Source organism: Rhinopithecus roxellana, chromosome 20 (assembly GCF_007565055.1).
Source record: "Rhinopithecus roxellana isolate Shanxi Qingling chromosome 20, ASM756505v1, whole genome shotgun sequence".
NCBI classification, from domain to species: Eukaryota; Metazoa; Chordata; class Mammalia; order Primates; family Cercopithecidae; genus Rhinopithecus; species Rhinopithecus roxellana.
This window is the reverse complement of record NC_044568.1, coordinates 9,102,733-9,125,514: the sequence shown is the minus strand read 5'-3', so window position 1 is coordinate 9,125,514 and position 22,782 is coordinate 9,102,733. Positions and strand designations below refer to the sequence as shown.

At 55.1% G+C, this 22,782-nt stretch overlaps 2 protein-coding genes across 8 annotated transcripts; one reads left to right on the top strand and one right to left on the bottom strand.

Annotated features, from left to right (window-relative positions):
• Positions 1-545: 545 nt before the first annotated feature.
• On the top strand, positions 546-18,857 carry TAOK2 (TAO kinase 2). Of its 5 annotated transcripts, none has more exons than XR_004055313.1 (19): positions 548-1,341; positions 4,437-4,603; positions 4,788-4,859; positions 4,951-5,052; positions 5,499-5,544; positions 5,674-5,770; positions 5,895-6,008; positions 6,117-6,208; positions 8,355-8,448; positions 8,553-8,634; positions 9,426-9,593; positions 9,764-10,024; positions 10,195-10,356; positions 11,892-12,257; positions 12,337-12,540; positions 12,864-13,103; positions 16,202-16,414; positions 17,150-17,573; positions 17,654-17,835. XR_004055313.1 is itself a non-coding variant. In XM_010387574.2 (19 exons), the coding sequence occupies exons 2-19, from the start codon at positions 4,472-4,474 to the stop codon at positions 18,173-18,175; spliced, it is 3,150 nt and encodes a 1,049-aa protein (XP_010385876.1). In that variant the 5' UTR covers positions 548-1,341; positions 4,437-4,471; the 3' UTR covers positions 18,176-18,857. The 5 variants fall into 5 exon arrangements, 4 of the variants coding, with proteins under 4 accessions (XP_010385868.1, XP_010385859.1, XP_010385876.1 ...); XM_010387574.2 differs by having other exon boundaries at positions 17,391-17,573; positions 17,654-18,857; XM_030924306.1 differs by lacking the exon at positions 17,654-17,835 and having other exon boundaries at positions 17,150-17,254; positions 17,391-17,528.
• Positions 18,858-18,921: 64 nt separating this feature from the next.
• Positions 18,922-22,675, bottom strand: HIRIP3 (HIRA interacting protein 3). 3 transcript variants are annotated; one of them, XM_010387505.2, is made up of 7 exons: positions 22,121-22,645; positions 21,923-22,043; positions 21,683-21,797; positions 20,480-21,423; positions 20,212-20,380; positions 20,031-20,129; positions 18,937-19,944 (listed from the first exon to the last, which is right to left on the bottom strand). In XM_010387505.2, exons 1-7 carry the CDS (start codon positions 22,183-22,185, stop codon positions 19,856-19,858), a joined length of 1,602 nt encoding a protein of 533 aa, XP_010385807.2. In that variant the 5' UTR covers positions 22,186-22,645; the 3' UTR covers positions 18,937-19,855. The 3 variants fall into 3 exon arrangements, with proteins under 3 accessions (XP_010385813.1, XP_010385807.2, XP_030780167.1); XM_010387511.2 differs by lacking the exon at positions 20,480-21,423 and having other exon boundaries at positions 18,922-19,944; positions 22,121-22,675; XM_030924307.1 differs by lacking the exon at positions 20,031-20,129 and having other exon boundaries at positions 21,683-21,821; positions 22,121-22,264.
• Positions 22,676-22,782: the final 107 nt, after the last annotated feature.

Sequence of the window (22,782 nt, the reverse complement as noted above, 5' to 3'; positions counted from 1 at the left end):
ATAAATGCACCGTGACCTTGGCAAGTCTTGCAACCTGCAGCGCCTCAATTTCCGTAAGAGATTTGACCTATTGAGTTTTCCCGGCGTCGACGCGCAAAGATTCCTCGCACTTGGGGGCCCTCGTCCAGGCTAGATGGTCGCTAACCTCGGAGCAGTCTGTTTTCCCGCTTTTTCCGTGCCCAGCAGCAGTTTCCCTCGCGCCTCCCAACTTCCACCCTGCGCGCAGGCGCAGATCGCCGCTGCTGTCCGTCCACCCGCGCCCCCTCAAAGCTTCCCCTAGCAACAACCTCGGGCTGAGAGCAAAGGCGGGGCGAACGCATGCGCTGCAGCTCTGTCCACCGCCAGTCGTGGGACAGAGTGCCGGGCTCCTCCCCTTGCAAGCCTAGCCCTTCTCCCCGCCTCCTCCGGCCCGGGGTCCGCGTGGCGGGGCGCGCGCGCACTCGGGCTCGGCGGCTGCTGGTCTCCCAGGCCGCGGCAGTGAGAGGAGAGGGCGGGGCTGAGTCCTTCGCTGCTCCGCCCCCTTTGGCCCGGCGTCCCTACCGCGCCTGCGCGCTCCCGCCCGGTCTCCATCTTGGAATTGGGAGGAAGAGGGAGAGGGAGACCGGGACGAGACCTGGGCTGTGGTGCGGAGAGAGGCTGAGACGGAGAAGAGGAGAGGCAGAGAGGGCGCGGGGACCGTCAGCAGCGCCTTAGCTATAATATTTCAGCTATTCTCGGAAGAGAGAAGGGAGAGAGAGGAGGCCGGGGCGGGAGTGGGGGCTGTCACCTTCGGACCCCGGCGTGAGAGGGGCCGTGCGGCCGGACGTCCTCGGGGTGGGCCCCCAGTCGGTGGCCGAAGACCTAGGGCTCAGGCTCCTGGTCCCAAATTTCCGGGCTTTGCCCCTCGCTTCTCAGATACCCGGGTATCAGTTATCGTAGTCCAGATATCCGGGACTCGGGTCCCAACCTCTCTAAACCTGGGTCTCTGTTTCATAGAATTTCAAATATCGGGTTCAGGCCCCTGCGTGCACCAGTATCCGGGGTTCATTCCCCAGGCGTTCAAATATCGGATTCAGTCTCCATCCCGTTCAAATATTCGGGGTTCAGACCCCACAATCAGAAATCCGGAATTCGGCAGCTGTCGCCCTCGAGGAGGGGGAGGACTGGACCGCGAGGTCAGATTAGGTTGTCACCCCCTCCCCTCCAGGGGAGGCTTCCCGGGCCCGCCCCTCAGGAAGGGCGAAAGCCGAGGAAGAGGTGGCAAGGGGAAAGGTCTCCTTGCCCCTCTCCCTACTTGGCAGAGCCGCTGGAGGACCCCAGGCGGAAGCGGAGGCGCTGGGGCACCATAGTGACCCCTAACAGGTGAGACACGGGGTGCAGGGGCGCGGGTCCCTGTGTCTAGCTCTGAGAAGAAAGGGTGCGCCTTTCTGAGAAGCTGGACTTGGGTAGGCCGTCTCCTCAGGATGGGGAAGCCTAGCTCAGCCAGTGGTCAGCCTCTGGCTAGCCTTGCCTTCTGTTGTCACCCCCTTCCCCTTCCTCTTCCCTTCATTGTGTCTGGTTGGTGGGGGACCTCAGGTGACAGGGTCTCTGATGTCACCGGGGTTCACACCCTAGGGCGCTTCAGCTAATCAGATGGATTTGCACTTCAGTCTTCTCGCCTTCACTTTGCCCCTCACAGCCGCCTCTCCTCCCTGATAGGCCCCTTTCTCCTGCCTGTTCTGCGGTGTTGAATCCCATGCCTCTGATTCCGCTGGTGGGTCTGCTTATCTGCTTTTCAGGTCTGGTCTGGTTGAATTTCTTGTCCTTGCAAGGAAGTGTGTGTATATGTGTTTGTGTGTATGCGTGTGTGTATGCTTGTGTGTGTGCTTGGAGGTGCCTGGCAATGTTTTCCCCCAGCTGCAGTTACCTTCCAATCTCTTGCTCGGATGGTATCAATAATCTCATCTATTTGTCAAACGATCTGTCTTTTACAAAGTGCTTTGACAGCCATTCTCTCGTGTGACATCCCCGCATTCACCCTGTGGGGGCCTCTTTTATTGGCATCTTCCCATTTTACAGTTGAGAACGTTGAGGCCCAGAGAGGTTGCCCAAGGTCACACAGTGGCAAAACCAGAATTTGAACTCAAGTCCTCAATCACATCTTTCCCTGATGCATGCCTGTTTCTTGCCATCTCTTTTCCTGGGCTCGGCCAGGGGTCCCCAGGAGACCAGGCTGGGATGAGGTTTAAGAATGAGGGTGAGATGAGCTTCCTTTCCAGGAGGGCTCTACTCAGAAGCTTTTCCTGGTGGGAGGCTCTGGTTTTTGCCACTGCCTCATGGAGTTTTCATCCACTGTGACCTTCATCTTTACCCTGATCCCAGGGTTTGGCCTGGATTCCTGAGCGGGCTCGCTCCTGACAAATGGTAGCACTACTGGCATCTTTTAACTGTTCAAGCCAAGCTGTTGGGGTAGAATGATCCCCCAAAGGATTAAAGCTTTGTGGGGACCTTGGAGGCAGGGAAGGAAAAATCCATATGCTGAGTGTCTGCATGGTGTTCCTAAGTATGAGATCTCATTAAAATCTTACAACAGCTCCATGCTGTAATCCATTTCACTGAAGAGAAGACCAAGAACTAGAAGGAACTTATTCAAAGCCCTGTTGCTGTACATTGCAGATGGGATGTACTGGTAGCATAGTTTAGGAACAGATTGATACGGGTTTCCTCATCTGTAGAATGGAGATAACGTTGTCCATTTTGGAAGGTGGTTATGATTTAGCACTGACCTTTGTTATTGTTCAAGTGTTTGTTGTTATTATGGGGAAAGGGACCTGCATGATGTTTTGCCAGTGGGTGGCACCCCTTCCATGTGGCCTTGGGTCCTAGGTTAGCATTCTGGGACCCTGTATTGGTAAAGAGGTCAGGAAGATTCCTTTGGCAAGTTGAGAGCACCTGCCTTTGTGTGTGGGTGTGTGGTGCTGGTGAGGGGTGCTTGGCATTATTGCTGGCAGAAGAGAGAAAAGGGCCTTACTTTGAGCAACCTGGGAGCTGCTGAGGGCTGAGCAGAGAGCAATCAATCAGTCTCCCAGACTATTCTGAGCCCGCACCCTGGGGGCTCACTGGAGAGTCAGGCTCCCTCCTTGCCCTTCAGCTTCCAGTTGGACTGAGGAGACAAAATTAACAACACAACAGGAAACAATGCATGACAGAATAAATTACATGCTAAAATTGTTAGGTGCTTTTAAGTAGCTAGAACTCTGCCCCAGGGGTCCAGCTCTGCTGAAGGCCCCTTTGTGCCCAAATTCTGACAAGTGCTTAGGCTGGAGCCTGTTTGGAATCTCCTTGAAGGTTTTGGTTCTGGTATCCTGCAGGAACTTTCTCTGGGTGTTTGGCTGGGTGCCCTAGGCACTCTTCCCAATGGCTGGAGTGGTCAGGACAGGCTTCCTGCAAGAGGGAAGCTGAACTTGGAGTGACAACTGAGAGAGTAATGGGCAGGCCTAACCAGGGAGCAGAAGGTTCTGTTCTCTGACCTTGGAGAAGTCCTTTTTCTTCTCTGTGCCTCAGTGATCTCACCTAGGAAATGGTGATCATGATTCTGCCCTGTCTGTTTTGAAGGGCTCTGAAATCATAATGATGGAGGACCAGCTTTGGACAAGGCACTTAATCTTGCTGAGCCTGTTTCTTTATCTGTAATATAGGGGAAATCCTAATACTTGCTTCATAAGGTTGTGGTGAGGACTGAATAAGAGATAATGCATGTAAGATGCTCAGTAAATGTTATTTGTACCCTGCAAATGTCCTGTACCTGTGTGTGATGCTTATGCAATTGGACAGGACAAGTAAGGTGGCCCAGACCACAGAGAGGCCCTCACAGCCAGATGCCATTTATATCCCTATTCTTCCTATTCTAGATCTCCCCCTGCCCTTTTTGAGAGTGACTCTGCGGGCCCCTCTGGGCCAGTACCCACTTCTAACAATGGACGGATTTCCACCGCCTCCGGCCTGGCCATTTCCTGTTCTCTTCCAGGGTGTGAGAGGTTGAGGGAGGAGGGGGCCTCAGCGCCAAGGGGAACAGAAAGGTGCCTGGAAACAGTTGGGGTATGGGACTTATGGGACAGGACACTTGGGGCTCTGGAGTGCTGCCTGGGAGGCAGAATGTTTTATCCTTGAGGGGAGATACAGGGGCTATAGGGAAATGAGAACTTGTTGAGTGCTGAAGGGGGTGGTGAGGATGCTTAGCTTCCCAGAATCTTCCTAGCAGTTTTAGGGACTCCAGGGACCTAGCCCGCGTGATCTGGTTGCCAGGGCAACTTCATTTTTTGGAGCTTTGATGTCGTTCCTAATCTCCCCCTCCCCTTCCTCAGTAGTGCCTCCCCCTCATCAGGGAATGAGGGGAGGAGATGGCAGAAACTTGATGGGTCCCTTCCTCTCCCTGAAGGCTCAGTCCTTGCTCTAAGGGTCCCATTTCCATTCCCCAGGCCAGGCCCCACTCTCAGGGCCCCCAGGGGCCACCATGCCAGCTGGGGGCCGGGCCGGGAGCCTGAAGGACCCAGATGTGGCTGAGCTCTTCTTCAAAGATGACCCAGAAAAGCTCTTCTCTGACCTCCGGGAAATTGGCCATGGCAGCTTTGGAGCCGTATACTTTGTGAGTTGGGTCCTGGGATGGTATAATAGAGATGGGGACTCTTCCTACTCCTGTGGAACTCCCAACAGCCCTTGCACACTACTCCATCACACTGGTCTTTCCTGCCTTCTTCTGCTGGGCCAGCAAGTCTTCCCATGCCTGGCTCTCACTGGGGCCTTCAACACCTTCTGGTCTGGTCCTCTAGGCCCGGGATGTCCGGAATAGTGAGGTGGTGGCCATCAAGAAGATGTCCTACAGTGGAAAGCAGTCCAATGAGGTAGGCCAGGTGCAATACAGCCAGGTTGGGGACAGGGGACCCCTGTCTCAAGGTGCAGGCTGGGTAACCTCTCCCTACCCTGACCCCCTAGAAATGGCAAGACATCATCAAGGAGGTGCGGTTTTTACAGAAGCTCCGGCATCCCAACACCATTCAGTACCGGGGCTGTTACCTGAGGGAGCACACGGCTTGGGTGAGCTGGTGCCAGACTCCGGCCTGATCTTTACCCCTATTCACACCCGTCCTTATCCTGGTCCAGTGTCTTAGGTGGGCCCTGTTCATGGTGCTGTTGTGGGATCTTGGAAAGGAGGAAGTCTCTTTTGACTGCTTTAGTCCTCAGACATAGCCACTGAGCAGAAGCCTGGCTCAGAGTGACATAGGCTATTAGCAGGTGGGACAGGTCACTGTGGGTTGGAGGATGCGGAGATTGAATGGGAGTTTGAAGGGATTCAGATGGGCGGTGGTGAATGTCTTGGGCCTGGACTCTGAAACTCTCCCACCACCCCCTCATTGTCTCCAGTTGCCCTTCCTCCCTGTTATCACCCCGGGGACATAGCTTGAGTGCAGGACACTCGAGGAAGCTCTGTTTTGAGTCCCTGCCCAGGAGACTCTGATCTCTGACCCTTGTCTCTTCCGTAGCTGGTGATGGAGTATTGCCTGGGCTCAGCTTCTGACCTTCTAGAAGGTAAGTGACTCATGGGCCAATAAGTGGAGAAGGGAGAAGAGCAGGGGAGTCATAGGGAAGGGTTAAGGGGAACTTATTCCAGTCCCACCCTTGCGCTCCCTCGGGTTGATGTTCTTCCTCACTCTCCAGTGCACAAGAAACCCCTTCAGGAGGTAGAGATCGCAGCCGTGACCCACGGGGCGCTTCAGGGCCTGGCGTATCTGCACTCCCACAACATGATCCATAGGTACAAGCAGCACCGGCAATGTCTGGGAGGGGATTGCTATCTGCACCACCTGTCACTTAACTGGGCTGCCCCTGCCTGGCTTTCCTGAGACACATGTCTCATCCCTCTACTTTGCCTCTGGCAGGGATGTGAAGGCTGGAAACATCCTGCTGTCAGAGCCAGGGTTAGTGAAGCTGGGGGACTTTGGTTCTGCGTCCATCATGGCACCTGCCAACTCCTTCGTGGGCACCCCATACTGGTGAGTGAGTGAGTAGGTGGTGAGTGGAGAGAGCTCCCAGGATGTTTGGAGTACGAGTGACAGGGTCTTGGCGGGTGATTTGCCTCTCTCTCCTGACCATTCTCCCAGGATGGCACCCGAGGTGATCCTGGCCATGGATGAGGGGCAGTATGATGGCAAAGTGGACGTCTGGTCCTTGGGGATAACCTGCATCGAGCTGGGTAAGAACATCCTCTCTGTTCCCTCATCTTCTTTTCCGTTCTCTTCTGTTACTTCCCAGACTACCCCGTTCTCCTAGGGATAGGATCCCAGGCCTCCAAGTTCCTGTCCATTGTGACCCTACCCTGGAGCCCCAATACAGGCAGCTGGCAAATTCTGCCAGCTCTTAGGCCTAGAGATTTTGTAGCATTCATCTCTTCCTGTCCACTATCCTGGTTCTAAATCTTTTCTTAGTGCCCATCATGTGTAGTGCCATGGACTGTGATTCTGGAGGGATAGCAGTGAATGAGTATCCTGCCCTCATGGAACTTACATTTGATTTAGGGAAACCAGGCAGGCATGTTTTCTTTCAATGTGATGAATGCTGTCTGTAGAAGTTACAGGAGCGGTTCAAATGTAAAACAAGGGACTTGACCTAGTTTAAGGGCGGAAGAAGGCCTCCTTGTAGCAGAATGTTGAAGCCAATCCACAAGATAAATAATAGCTGTTTGCAGAATGCAGGGAGAGCTTTCCAGGCAGAGAGAACAGCATGTGAGAGGCGTAGAGGTAAGAGCAGGCCTGGGGAACTGGGACTAGCTTCAGTTATTTGGAACCTAGCATGTAATGCAGAGAATAAGGCCAGAGAGTTAGGCCCAAGTGAGTTCCTAAGGCCTTGAGGCCATGTCAAGGTTCTCATCTCTGTCAGCCAGCACTATTGAAACAATTCTTTAATGAGGTAGGTAACCTTTATAAAGCTTTCAACATAATGTCAGGCACAAAATAGTTGCCTAAGAAAGAGCTGCTGTTAGTTTCTCTTACAACAACCTCCTGCAATGATCTCTCCAGTCTCTTCTCCCTTCCAGTGTGTCTTAAGTACTGATGCCAGAGAGGTCTACATAAGCTCAGTGCTGTCATTTCACTCCCTGTTTGGAGCCATGATTGGCCCCCTGTTGCCTTCAAGACTGAAGCCATCCCCATCCTTCCTCGCACCAACCTAGAGAGTTTGTTTCCTAAAGCCTGGCCCTTTCCTTCATGGGCCCCACGCTCTGAGTGTGTCATGAACTTTTCCACTTCCTTGCCTTGGTTCGTATTAGGTCCTCTGCCCGAAGTCAGAGATTTGGACAAGCCCTTTTCCTCCATCTTCACTGTCTCCATTTACCATTTGATGCCAGGCCCAGACAGTTGATGAAAAATGTAAGAAACAGACCCAAGTATAAGAAAAAACTAGATCTGTCCATTTTATTTCTAGTTTTTGGAAGAGATGTGAATACTAAGAAATATTACTCTACTATTTGAAAAAAAAAATCAAGTCTGATTATAAATGTCAACTCAGTTACTAAGTCAGTATCAGGGAAGCAATGTGGAGGAGGCTGTGGCAAACTGGAGATTGCTGTTTCCATAGAAAGAGGGCAGCTAATGCTTATCTTCAGACCATTGTTATGCAGTAATGTAGACTCCATTTCAACAGATCTAATTCTTAAGGAGAAACTGGAAATTTATATTATTATTTGATTATTACTATTGGCAGTTAATTTAAAAAAATCACCATTTAGGCTAAAACAACATGACGTTTGTCTGGGCTACAAGGGACTCTTAGGGACTCGTAGCTTGCACTTTCCTTTCTAATCTCAGGGCTTTCTACAAAGCCCTTCTCTGAATTCCCTGAAGATAATACTAGCTTGAAGGCCCACTGCATACTCTCAACTTCCCAGCCACTTCCCTGTTTCCCTCTTATACCAGTTAATACTTTGATGTTATTTTTTCAGTCCTATTTAATCTTCTTTTTTAGACTGAAAGTTCCTTGAGGACAGGGCCTAATTCTTGTTTTTATCTTCTCCATAGCAATTATCAAGTTATTTGCTCGCTTTGGTACCTAAGAAGTATTAGTTGGGGTGATAACTGAATGGCTGTCCTTCTGCCTTCATTACTGCTTTGGTGGATGTTATTTTCTTTGACCCCTGTTCCACCTGTGTGCAGTGGAGAGGATGGGTGTTGTATTTTACAGAGGAAGGAATTAATTGACATGCAACAGGATGATAGGAACTTTGCAAGGTCATGTAGCAAGGAAGTCAAGGAACTGGGGTTTGAACCCAAGTCGTCTCAGTTTCATTCCATTGTCCTCTACCCCCTGCCACCTCTCACCTTCTTCCCTTTCACCTTTTTCTGTAGCGGAACGGAAACCACCGCTGTTTAATATGAATGCGATGAGTGCCTTATACCACATTGCACAGAACGAATCCCCCGTGCTCCAGTCAGGACACTGGTGAGGACTGAAGATTCCGAATCTGGGCCCAGGGGTTAGGCCATGGGGTACAGATACCTGGCTCATGCCTTCCCCACCCCTCTCCCACCCCCTGTGACTTTCAGGTCTGAGTACTTCCGGAATTTTGTCGACTCCTGTCTTCAGAAAATCCCTCAAGACAGACCAACCTCAGAGGTCCTCCTGAAGGTGAGGGCCTGCTGGCCTAGCATTCTCTTGGAACTGTAGCTTGTTAAAGCCACAAGAACCCCTAGGGAAATTAGTGGTTCCCAGTTCCTCCTCCACCAAGAGCTTCATTGATTAATTCCCACCCCATCCCCAATGCCCAGTGGACTCTGTGTTTTATGAGATTTTATCTACCAGACTGCCTTAATTTATTAAGTAATAATCTGTTTTCCCATCTTTTATTAATCAAAGACTTACGTAATTGCTAGCCAGAGCTTCTGGTCAGCGTGCGATAACCAGGGTTGCCCCACTGATCTGATGTAATGCAAGCCAAAAGCCTGTGTAGCCTTATCATGGGTAAATGTATGATTTCCCTTAGGTGTTTTTTGAATTGTCAAAAATAGAGGGGCCCCATTCCCTTCACAGACCCGTAGGGACCTGAGGAGCCTTAGTTGGAAACTTCAGATTATGTAATTGGACCTACTTGTTTTATAATTGTAGGATACTGTATGAAGCCCACAGGGGCCTCATGACATGTCCAAGGTCACATAGCCCTTTAGTAGAGGAGCTGGACAAGAATCCAGATCTCCTGACTGTTCCTGCCTGTCAGCCATGCTTAGAGGAAGAAGAGTCTAGGGAGTAGGTACTAGGTGGTACAGAAAATTATTGTGGGAGAAGGGCTTGGGACAAGGCCAGCATCAACCCATGGTGGGCATGGGCCCAGAAGAGTGCCTCAGGCTGGAGGGAATGCCAAGGGCTGTGGGTTGTAGGGGGAAGGGGAGTTGGCAGCAGGCCTCAGTGTCCTTTTCCCCCAGCACCGCTTTGTGCTCCGGGAGCGGCCACCCACAGTCATCATGGACCTGATCCAGAGGACCAAGGATGCCGTGCGGGAGCTGGACAACCTGCAGTACCGCAAGATGAAGAAGATCCTGTTCCAAGAGGCACCCAACGGCCCTGGTGCTGAGGCCCCAGAAGAGGAAGAGGTGACCCAACTTGCCCTGACACCCCTCCTTATGCCCCATGTGTGCCTACCCCCTGCAGCTGCTTGGCCCCTTCCCCAGCCCTACTCACACCACCATCTCCCCACGCTACCTCCATGCATATGCCCCAGGGCTTCCCCTTCCCTGCCCAGCAGCCTATGCCCTATTTGCAGGAGGCCGAGCCCTACATGCACCGGGCCGGGACTCTGACCAGTCTAGAGAGTAGCCACTCAGTGCCCAGCATGTCCATCAGCGCCTCCAGCCAGAGCAGCTCTGTCAACAGCCTAGCAGATGCCTCTGACAACGAGGAAGAGGAGGAGGAGGAGGAGGAAGAGGAGGAGGAGGAAGAAGGCCCTGAAGCCCGGGAGATGGCCATGATGCAGGAGGGGGAGCACACGGTCACCTCTCACAGCTCCATTATTCACCGGCTGCCGGTACACAGCTCACCCTTGGGGGGCCTGAGCCACCTGCTGTAGAACCACCTGGGTCCTTGCCCTTGCTCCCTAAGCACAGCACTCCTCTGAGTCTGAGTGGCTGTCCTCAGGTCACTCTCTTTGGACCCAGTGGCCTCTGAGCCTTGAGTGTTGCTTCTGTCTCCCTCTAGGGCTCTGACAATCTATATGATGACCCCTACCAGCCAGAGATAACCCCCAGCCCTCTCCAGCCGCCTGCAGCCCCAGCTCCCACCTCCACCACCTCTTCTGCCCGCCGCCGGGCCTACTGCCGAAACCGGGACCACTTTGCCACCATCCGAACTGCCTCCCTGGTGAGTGTAGCCATCCTCACTCATCCTGCTTGCTATCTGTTTTTTAAGTCTTTTTAAGTCTAGAAATGATTTCCTCCCTGTGGCATGGGATCGAGTCCGAATTCTACCCTCATTTTCTGTTGCTGGCTCCTGCCTGCTCCCCTTAACCCTCCAGCTTCCCTTCTCTTCCCAGTGGACTGTTTTGGTCACATGGCCCAATCTGGGTGTTTCTAGCTTGGCAAACTCTTACTCCATTTTCGTGGCCTGACCTAACTGACATCTCCTGGGTTGCCTGCCCAGGCTCTTCTGGCAAGTCAGGTACTTCACAGTTGTGTGCTGGGGGAGCCCAGTGCGGGGGGAGCCTGTGCCTGTGGAGCCCTGTGCCGGGGGTGTCCAGTGCCGGGGGTGCCCTGTGCTTGGGTGGTCCTGAACAGCATCATGATAGGTTTGCCGGATTCTGTGCCCCAGAGGGCAGGGATGGTGTTCAGGTGTCTGTCTCATGCCAGCAGTTAACTCTCAGGCTTACACACAGGCCTATGTTAATCCTCCCAGCTCCCCTGGGAGGGAGAGGGTAGGATCCCATTGGAGAAAGGAGGCACCTGTGGCTCAGAGGGGCCACTTGCCCCAGTGCCTTTGGTGGCTCTCCGCTCCTATAAGTAGGCCCTTAGTCCTCTCCTAAAATCAACTCATGGCAATCTTTTTCTCAGTTCACAGGTTAGGCTTATCATAAAACATAGCTTTTCATCCATGTTTTTAATAAGCCTTTAGATCACATTCCTGCTCAGCTGCATTTGAGCGTCAGCAATCCCCTTAGAGGCCACTGATTGAGTCTAGTATGTTCTTATGGCCTTTGCTTGGGGCTGGTTGTGTTCCAACAACTCTTCAGATCCCATGGCGTTTTGCGGTACTGTGCAGAGAGGTCTTGACTGCCAGGAGCTTGGCTGCCGGGACTAGTTTAAGAGCCACACATAGAGTCAATTGAGATTGAGACCTGAGATCAGACTTTGGATGAAGGTGTCCAAGCCCAGTGTTCTTGTTATTCCAGCATCTTGTGGCCCCGATCCCAGCTCAATACCTGGGGAGTGATAGGCCCACCATGTTTGCTAAAAGGGAAGGAAGCCAACACTTATTAGATAGAGTCTGAACTTACCCACAGCCCCTATGAGGAGGTATTATTTCCCCGTTTAACAGATGAGGGAACTGGTGCTTTGAGAAGTTAACTTACTTGAGATCATGTGATTGGTAAGTGGCAAAGCTGGGATTTGATCCTAGGTCTGTCTGACTCACTGTTTCAAATTAGTATGGATTGTTCCTACTCTTGTACCAGGCCCTGTGCTTGCCACCTTTTATCATTCAGTCACACCAATTTGTGAAGTAGATAATACCACCATTATCCAGTTGAGGAAACAGGCTAGAGAGGCTGTGTGTGAGGAAGGTGCTAAATGAGAATGAAACTCATGAGTTGAAAACCCATGTTATTCCCCACGGAAAACCCTTTGTGTTAATTAACTAGGGGCCAAGCTGAGCCCCAGCTCTCACCCTCTCTCCTGCCCCAGGTTAGCCGTCAGATCCAGGAGCATGAGCAGGACTCTGCACTGCGGGAGCAGCTGAGTGGTTATAAGCGGATGCGACGACAGCACCAGAAGCAGCTGCTGGCCCTGGAGTCGCGTCTGAGGGGTGAACGGGAGGAGCACAGTGCACGGCTGCAGCGGGAGCTTGAGGCGCAACGGGCTGGCTTTGGGGCAGAGGCAGAAAAGCTGGCCCGGCGGCACCAGGCCATCGGTGAGAAGGAGGCACGAGCTGCCCAGGCCGAGGAGCGGAAGTTCCAGCAGCACATCCTTGGTCAACAGAAGAAGGAGCTGGCTGCTCTGCTGGAGGCGCAGAAGCGGACCTACAAACTTCGCAAGGAACAGCTGAAGGAGGTGAGCTAGGGCTGCTCGGGGGTGGGACCAATGGCAGGCCAGGTGGGCCCTGACCCTGCTCCCCTCTACCCTCTCCCAGGAGCTCCAGGAGAACCCCAGCACTCCCAAGCGGGAGAAGGCCGAGTGGCTGCTGCGGCAGAAGGAGCAGCTCCAGCAGTGCCAGGCGGAGGAGGAGGCAGGGCTGCTGCGGCGGCAGCGCCAGTACTTTGAGCTGCAGTGTCGCCAGTACAAGCGCAAGATGTTGCTGGCTCGGCACAGCCTGGACCAGGACCTGCTGCGGGAGGTAGGCGTCCCAGTCTCCATTCTCCTCCCGCTCACTCATGGATCCCAGGGACCCACCCTTTTCCATTTACCTCATTCTTGTCTTCTTTCCCCTTGGCCCTCGATGTTAAGAGTTCATCTTTACTTCAGTGCCCCTTTTACTTCTCATCCCCAACAGATCCTGCCAGAATTTCCTTAGGCCTCTCTGTTCCCAAGACAGGCAGGAGCTTGCCTCCCCTACACCCTCATCTCCTGCCATCCCCAGCTCCCTCTGCCAAGGAGCCCTTGGCCCCTCACTTTGTTGATACTGACCAGGCCCCGGGCCCTGCATTTCTTCTGCCTCAGGACCTGAACAAGAAGCAGACCCAGAAAGACTTGGAGTGTGCACTGCTGCTTCGGCAGCACGAGGCCACGCGGGAGCTGGAGCTGCGGCAGCTCCAGGCCGTGCAGCGCACGCGGGCTGAGCTCACCCGCCTGCAGCACCAGACGGAGCTGGGCAACCAGCTGGAGTACAACAAGCGGCGTGAGCAAGAGTTGCGGCAGAAGCACGCGGCCCAGGTTCGCCAGCAGCCCAAGAGCCTCAAAGTACGTGCAGGCCAGCGCCCCCCGGGCCTCCCACTCCCCATTCCTGGGGCTCTGGACCCACCTAGCACAGGCACCCCTATAGAAGAGCAGCCCTGCTCACCTGGCCAGGAGGCAGTCCTGTACCAAAGAATGCTGGGCAAGGAGGAGGAAGCAGTTGGAGAGAGAAGGATTCTGGGAAAGGAAGGGGCCACTTTGGAGCCCAAGCAGCAGAGGATTCTGGGGGAAGAATCAGGAACCCCTAGTCCCAGTCCACAAAAACATGGGAGCCTGGTTGATGAGGAAGTTTGGGGTCTGCCTGAGGAGGAGATAGAGGAACTTAGGGTGCCCTCCCTTGTACCCCAGGAGAGGAGCATTGTTGGCCAGGAGGAGGCTGGGACGTGGAGCTTGTGGGGGAAGGAGGATGGGAGTCTTCTGGATGAGGAGTTTGAGCTTGGCTGGGTCCAGGGCCCAGCACTGACTCCAGTCCCCGAGGAGGAGGAAGAAGAGGAACAGGGCGCTCCGATTGGGACCCCTAGGGATCCTGGAGATGGTTGTCCTTCCCCCGACATCCCTCCTGAACCCCCTCCAACACACCTGAGGCCCGGCCCTGCCAGCCAGCTCCCCGGACTCCTGTCCCATGGCCTCCTGGCTGGCCTCTCCTTTGCAGTGGGGTCCTCCTCTGGCCTCCTGCCCCTCCTGCTGCTGCTGCTGCTTCCATTGCTGGCAGCCCAGGGTGGGGGTGGCCTGCAGGCAGCGCTGCTGGCCCTGGAGGTGGGGCTGGTGGGTCTGGGGGCCTCCTACCTGCTCCTTTGTACAGCCCTGCACCTGCCCTCCAGTCTTTTCCTACTCCTGGCCCAGGGTACCGCACTAGGGGCCGTCCTGGGCCTGAGCTGGCGCCGAGGCCTCATGGGTGTTCCCCTGGGCCTTGGAGCTGCCTGGCTCCTAGCTTGGCCAGGCCTGGCCCTACCTCTGGTGGCTATGGCAGCGGGGGGCAGATGGGTGCGGCAGCAGGGCCCCCGGGTGCGCCGGGGCATATCTCGACTCTGGTTGCGGGTTCTGCTGCGCCTGTCACCCATGGCCTTCCGGGCCCTGCAGGGCTGTGGGGCTGTGGGGGACCGGGGTCTGTTTGCACTCTACCCCAAAACCAACAAGGATGGCTTCCGCAGCCGCCTGCCCATCCCTGGGCCCCGGCGGCGTAATCCCCGCACCACCCAACACCCATTAGCCTTGTTGGCAAGGGTCTGGGCCCTGTGCAAGGGCTGGAACTGGCGTCTGGCACGGGCCAGCCAGGGTTTAGCATCCCACTTGCCCCCATGGGCCATCCACACACTGGCCAGCTGGGGCCTGCTTCGGGGTGAACGGCCCACCCGAATCCCCCGGCTACTACCACGCAGCCAGCGCCAGCTAGGGCCCCCTGTCTCCCACCAGCCACTGCCAGGGACTCTAGCCGGGCGGAGATCCCGCACCCGCCAGTCCCGGGCCCTGCCTCCCTGGAGGTAGCTGACTACAACCCTTCCAGCCCAAATCTAGAGCATTGAGCACTTTATCTCCCACGACTCAGTGAAGTTTCTCCAGTCCCTAGTCCTTTCTTTTCACCCACCTTCCTCAGTTTGCTCACTCACCCCAGGCCCAGCCCTTCAGACCTGTAGACAGGCAGTCTCAGCCGTGGAGTCCAGCAGTCACTCTGTGCTCTCCTGGCGCTCCTCCCCTAAGTTATTGCTGTTCCCCGGCTGTGTGTGCTCATCCTCACCTTCATTGACTCAGACCTGGGGCCAGGGGTGGTGGAGGGTGGGAAGAGTCATGTTTTTTTTTCTCCTCTTTGATTTTGTTTTTCTGTCTCCCTTCCAACCTGTCCCCTTCCCCCCACCAAAAAAAGAAAAAGACAAACACAAATAAAATATCTGAGCGGAACTGTGCCTTTGGCCCAGGCTGCCTCTGTCTGCTTTGTCCTGCCGCCTAGCCTCCCCGGTATGCCCCCAGGCTGACCCTCGGCCCGGCTCCATGACCTCTTCACCCCATCTCCGTTATCTCAGCCCCTCTCACTCCTCAGCCTCATGCTCTCTGCCTTCATAGCTTCATTGCACCATGACCACCACCGGCTCTGGGGTCTGGGCCCCTGTAGAACTTCACCGAACTTGTTGGTCCCTCAGAGCCCCTGTTTGCGGGTTCCTTCCAGAGTTCTTAGTTTCCAGGCCCTTGGTCTCCTCATGCCCTGCATTTTCTCCCAACCCGTTCCCTCCATGGTACCCGGCTACAGGGGGCCAAATTGCTCTCCTGCATCAGGCATTACCCTAGTGGGTTGGGGGATGGGGCTGCAGACCCTCCACAGTAGGGGGTGCTGAGCTGGGGGCAACCAGGCGGAGTATGAGGGCTGTGGCAGCAGGACTGGGTGTGGGCCTGGAGTGGGAGCTGAGTGTGTGAGGGGCCGGGCTGGAATGTGGATCTGGTCAGGGTGGCAGCTGCTGGCCGGTTGAATTGTCAGGCCCTTTCTGGCCACCTCCTTTGCCCCTTTCTCCTCTGTGGCCCAAAATGGGGCAGCCCCTTCTTACCCATTTCTCAGCTCGGTGCTTCTCCTCCTTCCCTGCCTTCCTCCCTGAGCCGCTGGACCTGGGACTTCCTGTGTCTGTCCTTAATTGTGTTGCTTTTTCTTCACGGCTGTTTTGTGTGACTGGTTCTTCTCGCTTGTTCTTGTGCACGTTCTCATATTTGCTCACGTGCTTCTATCTCTAGGTCACAGTCTCTCCCTCTTTGCCTGGTCAGAGCTTCCAAGATCCTCAGTTCCCTGTCCAGTAACTCCGATGTTTTCTCGTGGGTATCCCACCCATCCAACTCCGTGCACGTGCTTTGGAACCTCTTGTCTTCTCCGCATCTCTTGCCCATCGAGACCTTCCTGATCTCTCTCAACACGATCCCACCTCTCCATGTCTGTCTGTATACAGCTCCCCCAACCCCCTCTGTCTAACATGTTTTCTGTTTCTCTCCCTCTCCCTGTCTCTGCTTCTGTCTCCTCTCCTCTTCTCTCTCTTCTCCCCGTTTTCCCTGGTTGTTCCTCCTCCTCCTCCTTTTCCTCTTCCTCTTCCCCGCTGCCCCCATCTCCCCTTGATCCGTCCACTGCATAGTCTAAGGAGCTGCAGATCAAGAAGCAGTTCCAGGAGACGTGTAAGATCCAGACTCGGCAGTACAAGGCTCTGCGAGCACACTTGCTGGAGACCACGCCCAAAGCTCAGCACAAGAGCCTTCTTAAGCGGCTCAAGGAAGAGCAGACCCGCAAGCTGGCGATCTTGGCCGAGCAGTATGACCAGTCCATCTCAGAGATGCTCAGCTCACAGGCGGTGAGGCCTGGGGTCCAGGGAGGGAGCGCGCTAGAGGCCGGGCTCTGTACTTCGCTTTAGAGAATTGGATGGTGCAGGGCATGCACAGAGCTAGGGCTTTTGTACTTGGGAAACTCACATACTCTCCTTCTGTTCGTGTTCTCCACAATGATTTATTTCATATTCTCCTCAGTGATTTTATTCTTTCTGTTAGTATTTTCTTAAGGTCTTGACAAAGCCATGTGCCTATTCCCTAGAACCACCAAGGAAAAGAGTGGCTATTATTTTTTCCTGGCCCTGAGTTAGTTTAATGGATAAACAGGGTGCAGATTAAAGTGAGTGTGGCCCTCAAGCCCATTTACTCAGACTTCTGGAGGATTTTGAAAGTTGCTGTTCTAAAAAATGATCACATTAACACTGGAATGGGCCACTTAAAATGTGCAGAGAGGGTAGAGAGTGGAAATGCCCCACCCAAGGCCGTTCTCTCACCCAGTCCCACCTCTCCCAGGCAACTTGTTAATAATTACCTGTATTTTGTATTTTTTCAGTGCACATTTTGAAAGAATATATGAATTTTAAACACAGATGGAATCATACTTTACATTTACTATTCTCTAACTTCCTTTTTCCACTTAATACTTCTTGGACATCTTCCCCTGTCAGTACTCCTGTCTCATTTTTTTTACAGCGTAGAATTTTCCACGATATAGCTGTACCATAATTTATTTAACCCATCCCTTATTGGTGGACATCTAGGTTGTTTCCAGTATTTTGCTATCACAACGCTTCCGTGAACACCTCGAGCACATGTGCAAGTATACGTGGGGGATAGATTCTGCAGTGTAATTGCTGTGCCACAGGGTATGACCATCTTCCATTCTGATAGATGTTGAGACCGCTGCTTCTTGAAACCTTAGGGCCCAGCCCTACCTGGGGCAGGGGAGGATAGTGGGGGTGGGGGAGGAGATTCCTACAACTGGTTGTTCATCTTCCCCAGCTACGACTTGATGAGACCCAGGAGGCAGAGTTCCAGGCCCTTCGGCAGCAGCTTCAACAGGAGCTGGAGCTGCTCAACGCTTACCAGAGCAAGATCAAGATCCGCACAGAGAGCCAGCATGAGAGGGAACTGCGGGAGCTGGAGCAGAGGGTCGCGCTGCGGCGGGCACTGCTGGAGCAGCGGGTAAGGGGCCCAGCCTCCAAGACTGGGGAGGGAGAGTGGGCTCCCGCCCCTGACTCTAACCTCTGTTCCGGATGCCCCAGGTGGAAGAGGAGCTGCTGGCCCTGCAGACAGGGCGCTCTGAGCGAATCCGGAGTCTGCTTGAGCGGCAGGCCCGTGAGATTGAGGCCTTTGATGCAGAAAGCATGAGGCTGGGCTTCTCCAGCATGGCTCTGGGGGGCATCCCGGCCGAGGCTGCTGCCCAGGGCTATCCCGCTCCACCCCCTCCCCCAGCCTGGCCCTCCCGTCCCGTTCCCCGTTCCGGGGCACACTGGAGTCACGGCCCTCCTCCACCAGGCATGCCCCCTCCCGCCTGGCGTCAGCCATCTCTGCTGGCCCCCCCAGGCCCCCCAAACTGGCTGGGGCCCCCCACACAGAGTGGGACACCCCGTGGCGGAGCCCTGCTGCTGCTAAGAAACAGCCCCCAGCCCCTGCGGCGGGCAGCCTCAGGGGGCAGTGGCAGTGAGAACGTGGGCCCCCCTGCTGCCGCGGTGCCTGGGCCCCTGAGTCGCAGCACCAGTGTTGCTTCCCACATCCTCAATGGTTCTTCCCACTTCTATTCCTGAAGTGCAGTGGGGAGGAGCAGATAAGCTGGGCAGGGCAGGGGTGGGTGGAGCCTGATGCTGGAGGGCACTGAGCTGGAGGCCCCCACAAGGGTAGAGGACAGGATGTTGGCTCCAGCTCCCCTCACACCTCCTCATCTCATGAGCTTCTTGGGGCTGGCCAGTGGCCCAGGGCTAGCTTGGGGATAGGTGCCTCAAGGCTGCCTGGGAGCCCCGCCTCCCCACCATGGTGCCAGGGTCTCCCTCCGCCACCTGGGAAAGGAGGGAGATGTGCGTGTCAAATATTCATCTAGTCCCCTGGGGGAGGGGAAGGGTGGGTCTAGACATACTATATTCAGAGAACTATACTACCCTCACAGTGGGGACCTCAGACCTGCCACTGGGCAGAGCAGATCTGGGGCCTGAGGTGGGGAGAATGAGAGGCCACCTTACTGGCAAGAAGGATCAGGATGGGGTCTTGGGGTCAGGATGCCTGGGTCTCCCCATTCCCCTGTTACTGTCTGACGTCCTGTGCCGTCTTTTTTTTTTTTTTAATTGGGATCAGGGCTGGGGCGGGGAAACAAGGGAAGGACCTTGGGGAAGGGTCTGCTCCTGGGCCTAGGGGCAGTCGTGGGAGCCCCTCTCAGCTGTGGGGCTGGCAGAGCCCCAGGCAAGCTTTTAATAAACTGTTGGTTATTCTAACAGACCTCAGGATTCACCCTTTCTGTCTTTGGTGTGCGTGAAGGACTTGCTCAGTGGCCGGTGAATAGTACTGCTTGTACTTTTTTTAAAAAGAGAATTTATTGGGCTGTGTATCTAAACATTTCAGTGATTTTAATGACTTCAGGTGTGACCAGATCAGATCTCAAAGGTGGTCTTCAATCCCTTGACCTCTAATTCCTGTTTGCTTTGCTTTGGCTTCAAAGATTCTTAGGTTTGCTTTCCACACAGACCCCGGGCAGCTCTATGCTTACATCTTCCCGCAAGCCTCAGCAGCCAGAGTTCAGTGGAGACCTCATGTGACTGCACAGGCTGGGCCTGTAGCCAGAGGCCTAGAGGGCTGAGACTGGCCCAGGAAGTCAGGGCTTTTCCCCACCCCTTCGAGGCTAACAGCCCCTGGACAAAGTGGCTGTTTGCAGAAGGGGGGAAGGGTTAAGCACCGGCTGCCCTCAAGTCATTCTATCCCCCTCCCAAGTGGGCATTAGGTTATCAGACCAGGCTAAAAGCAGAGGGGCCACTGGGCAGGCTGGCAGCACAGGAGCCACACACCCTTCTCCAGTGGGTCTGGAGGCAGGGACTTCTTCCAGGAACCCGGGAGAAATTAAAGGGAACCACGCCAGGGGAGGAGGTGGAGGCAGTGACTCCTCAGTTTCCTGGTCCAAAATACAGGAGGTGAGAATGGGGGACCAGATTTGATGAGGTGATTATGAACACTCCTTTATTGAGTCTTAAAAAATAAACACCTTAAATGGAGAGCGTGAAGCTGAGAAGTAGCATCCCAACAGCTTGCGTCCTCAGGAGCGGCAGTCTTCTCTGAAGAAAGCTGCTTCTGCTCCACAGACACCGGGCAAGGGGTGCTATGTATGCTTTGTACATGGATCAAGGGTCCCTCCTGGGGGTGACAGAGCTCAGTTACTCTCGCCATCACTGCTGATGATGCCACGCATATGTGACCAGTCCGGGGGTGCAGGACGGGGCCGCTCTTCAGTCTGAGTCCAGGGTCCGACGGTACAGCTCCCCTGGGGGTGCTGCTTCTCCTAAAGGGTTCCAGGCTGTACGTCTGCGTGGCCGGCCTAGGAAAGGGGAAATGAGAGATCAGATATCTGAGAATGTCCAACCTCACCTATCTGCTTCCCGGCAGCGAGAGGAAATCCCTTACCCGAGCCACTGATGATGTTCGCAACATCCAAGGAGGCTACCTCAGCTGCCTCCTCCCTCTGCTCTTTCAGGGCCCGACACTTCTCTAGGGAAGGGGTACCTGGGGCAGAAGAAGCTGGTGATCCTCTCCTCCCCAGCAGCAAGGCCCTCTACTGCAGCCCCCAGGGCACGCCCGGCCTCACCCTTCATGCCTAGGGCTTCCAGTTCTGCCCGGAGGATACTCAGGCGCTCCTTGTGTGAGCAACAGGAGCCCAACAGCTTCTTGTAGTTTCGATGGGCACCACAGGCCCGAATGTAGCGCTTTAGCCTCATCACAGCTGGGTGGTCCTCTCCACGGCGACCTGAACCAGCCTAGCAAGGAAAGACAGCAGCTGAAGGCGAAGCCTGCTGAGCCTGAGGCAGGGTCTCCCTCTTCCCTAATGGTGGCCTCCCACCCCTCCTCACCCTCACCTTCCCTCCTTTGGCCTCTGGACTTCCGTCTGAGGAGGAAGAGGAGCTTCGTGTCGTGCCTTTCCTAGAGCTCTTCTTGGAAGAGCGGTTCTTCCTCTCCCCCTGGGGGTCGCCCCCTGCCTCAATGTCACTCACTTCCCTCTCCAAGTCACTCTCCTCACCACTGGTGCTGCCCAGTGTGGCCGTCTTTCTAGAGCCTTTAGCTGTGGGTTCCCCCTTCCCACTGTCTTCCTCGTCCTCGCTGCTTCCACTCAACCCCTTCCCATCCTTAAGCTGGGTCCTGTCCTTGCTCTTCTGCACTGGGGGTTCTCCATCTCTCCCACTGTCATCCCCACTGCCTGCTGCCTCTTTCTGCTCTTCCTTGCTGTCTGAGTCTCCCATGAGCCTCTTTGCCTGGCTTTTCAGCTTACAGCTCCTCTCCTCCCTAGCTGACTTTCTCCTGCCATTGCTCCTGGCTCTGGGTTTCCATTCCTCCTTTTCCTCCTCCCCTTCTTTCTCTTCCTCCCTTGCTTCCTCCTCTCTGTGCTCTTTCTTCCCAGCTAGGATCTCCTCCTCCTCTTCACTTAGCTGTTCACTTTCCTTCAGGCTTTTAGTTCCTTTATTTCCCTCCACCTTCTTTGCTGTCCTCTGAACGGGTTCTTCCTCGTTCTCCTCGCTTTCTTCCCTGGTCTGCTTCCTGCTGACTGAGGCCTTGCCTGGTGCCTGCTTCTTTGCCACAGGTTTCTTCCTAGTCTTCCCCTTGTCCCCCTTTTCCTCCTCCTCACTGCTCTCCTCTCCCCTCTGTGCGGGCAGGTCCCTCTGCCGTTCCTCATCACTGCTCTCCTCAACTGCCTTCTTTGAGGCTCGCCTTGGATTCTCCTCCTTGGCTGGGCTGACTTCTGCTGCCACCCCATTCTTTGCTGGGGGTCCAAAGTAGTCTGGGCTGGAGGCTTCAGAGCCGGACTCTGGAATATGGACAGGAGAGAAGGTTGAGACAGGCTCCTCCTGTCCCTTCTCCCTTCACTTCGGATAGGTTGTCTCGAGCCCTGCCCTGACAGTTGGAGGGGCAGCAGGAAACAGCTATCTGTCCTCGCTGTTCCCGGCTCCTGCCTCACTGGCCTCGCTCCCTCATCTAACGCCTGGGGACATAAGAGATGCGCAGTGAATGCTTCTTGAGTGAACCAACGATGCAGAAGTCCCCCATAGCAAGTAGGAAGCACTAACCCGACTCTGAATTGAAGCGGAACCTTTTTCTCTCCGGGTCGCTACAAGGGGTGGGAGGCCTCTTGCCCTTCTTGGTAAGGTCCAATTTCTCCTCCCTGGAAGCGGCTTCATCCACCTGTGTGTGCGCCAAGAGGGCGAACTATGCACCAAGGCGGCGTTCACCGCGCCCCGTCAGGCCCCTCCTCCTCGGCAGCAAGCCCCGCCTCCGCCTCCCGCGGCCCAGGCTCCGGCCCGGCACACCTGCATCTTCAGCAGCTCCTCCTCCACCAGTCGCTTCAGTGCCTGCTTCTCCTCTGGCTCTAAGTGGTCGCGGCCCGAGTGAGCCAGGTACCTCCGCCGCACGATGGAATGCGTGAGTGTGCTGCGGGGACAGTGTGTCAGGACGGAGTCCCGTCCCACCCGCGCCCCTTCCAACCCCGTCTCCAACTCCCTGGGCACCTGAGGTCCGGGCGGCCTCGGAAGAAGCTACGGGTGAACTCCTGCATCTCCTTCTCCCGCGCCATTTTGCTCAACCCAGGATTGGCGGCTCCCGCCTTTTTTTCTTCTCGGCCTCCGTCAGCGCGTTTGACAGCGGTTCGCGCACGCGCAGTGCTGTGGCACCATGGGGCAAGAGACCTTTGGCCTTTGGCCGCGGACCGCGTGGGCTGATAACTTCGCCAGACGAGACTTGTTTTCCCTGGGCAGTTGGAGGGTCTCGCGGCTCCTACCCTTTCTTGGAACGAATCATTTTAAAATTTCTCGTTAGAAACCGATTCGGAGCCGGCAACCTTTGGGTGAAACGTAATCAGCCCGCGACGCTGCCTTCCTTCCTGGTCACGAGCACCAGCTAGGCCGCTATTATTTCGCAAGGCAGAAGAGAAAAGGCATCCTTGCGAGGAGACGAGGAACCTTGAGGGAAATCCTTTTGTGGCTTCAAGTGTCTAAGCACATTAAAGTCAGGAACGGCGCTCTCCAGCGTCCGCCATTTTTGTGGCGTCACTGCGTCACTGCTACGCCATCCCCAGCGCAGCCACTCGCTACCGCGCTCCTTTCCCAGTATTCCCCGGCAGGGCGGCCCGTGAGGTGACGCCGCCTGGGCACCCGGTACGCCGGGAGTTGTA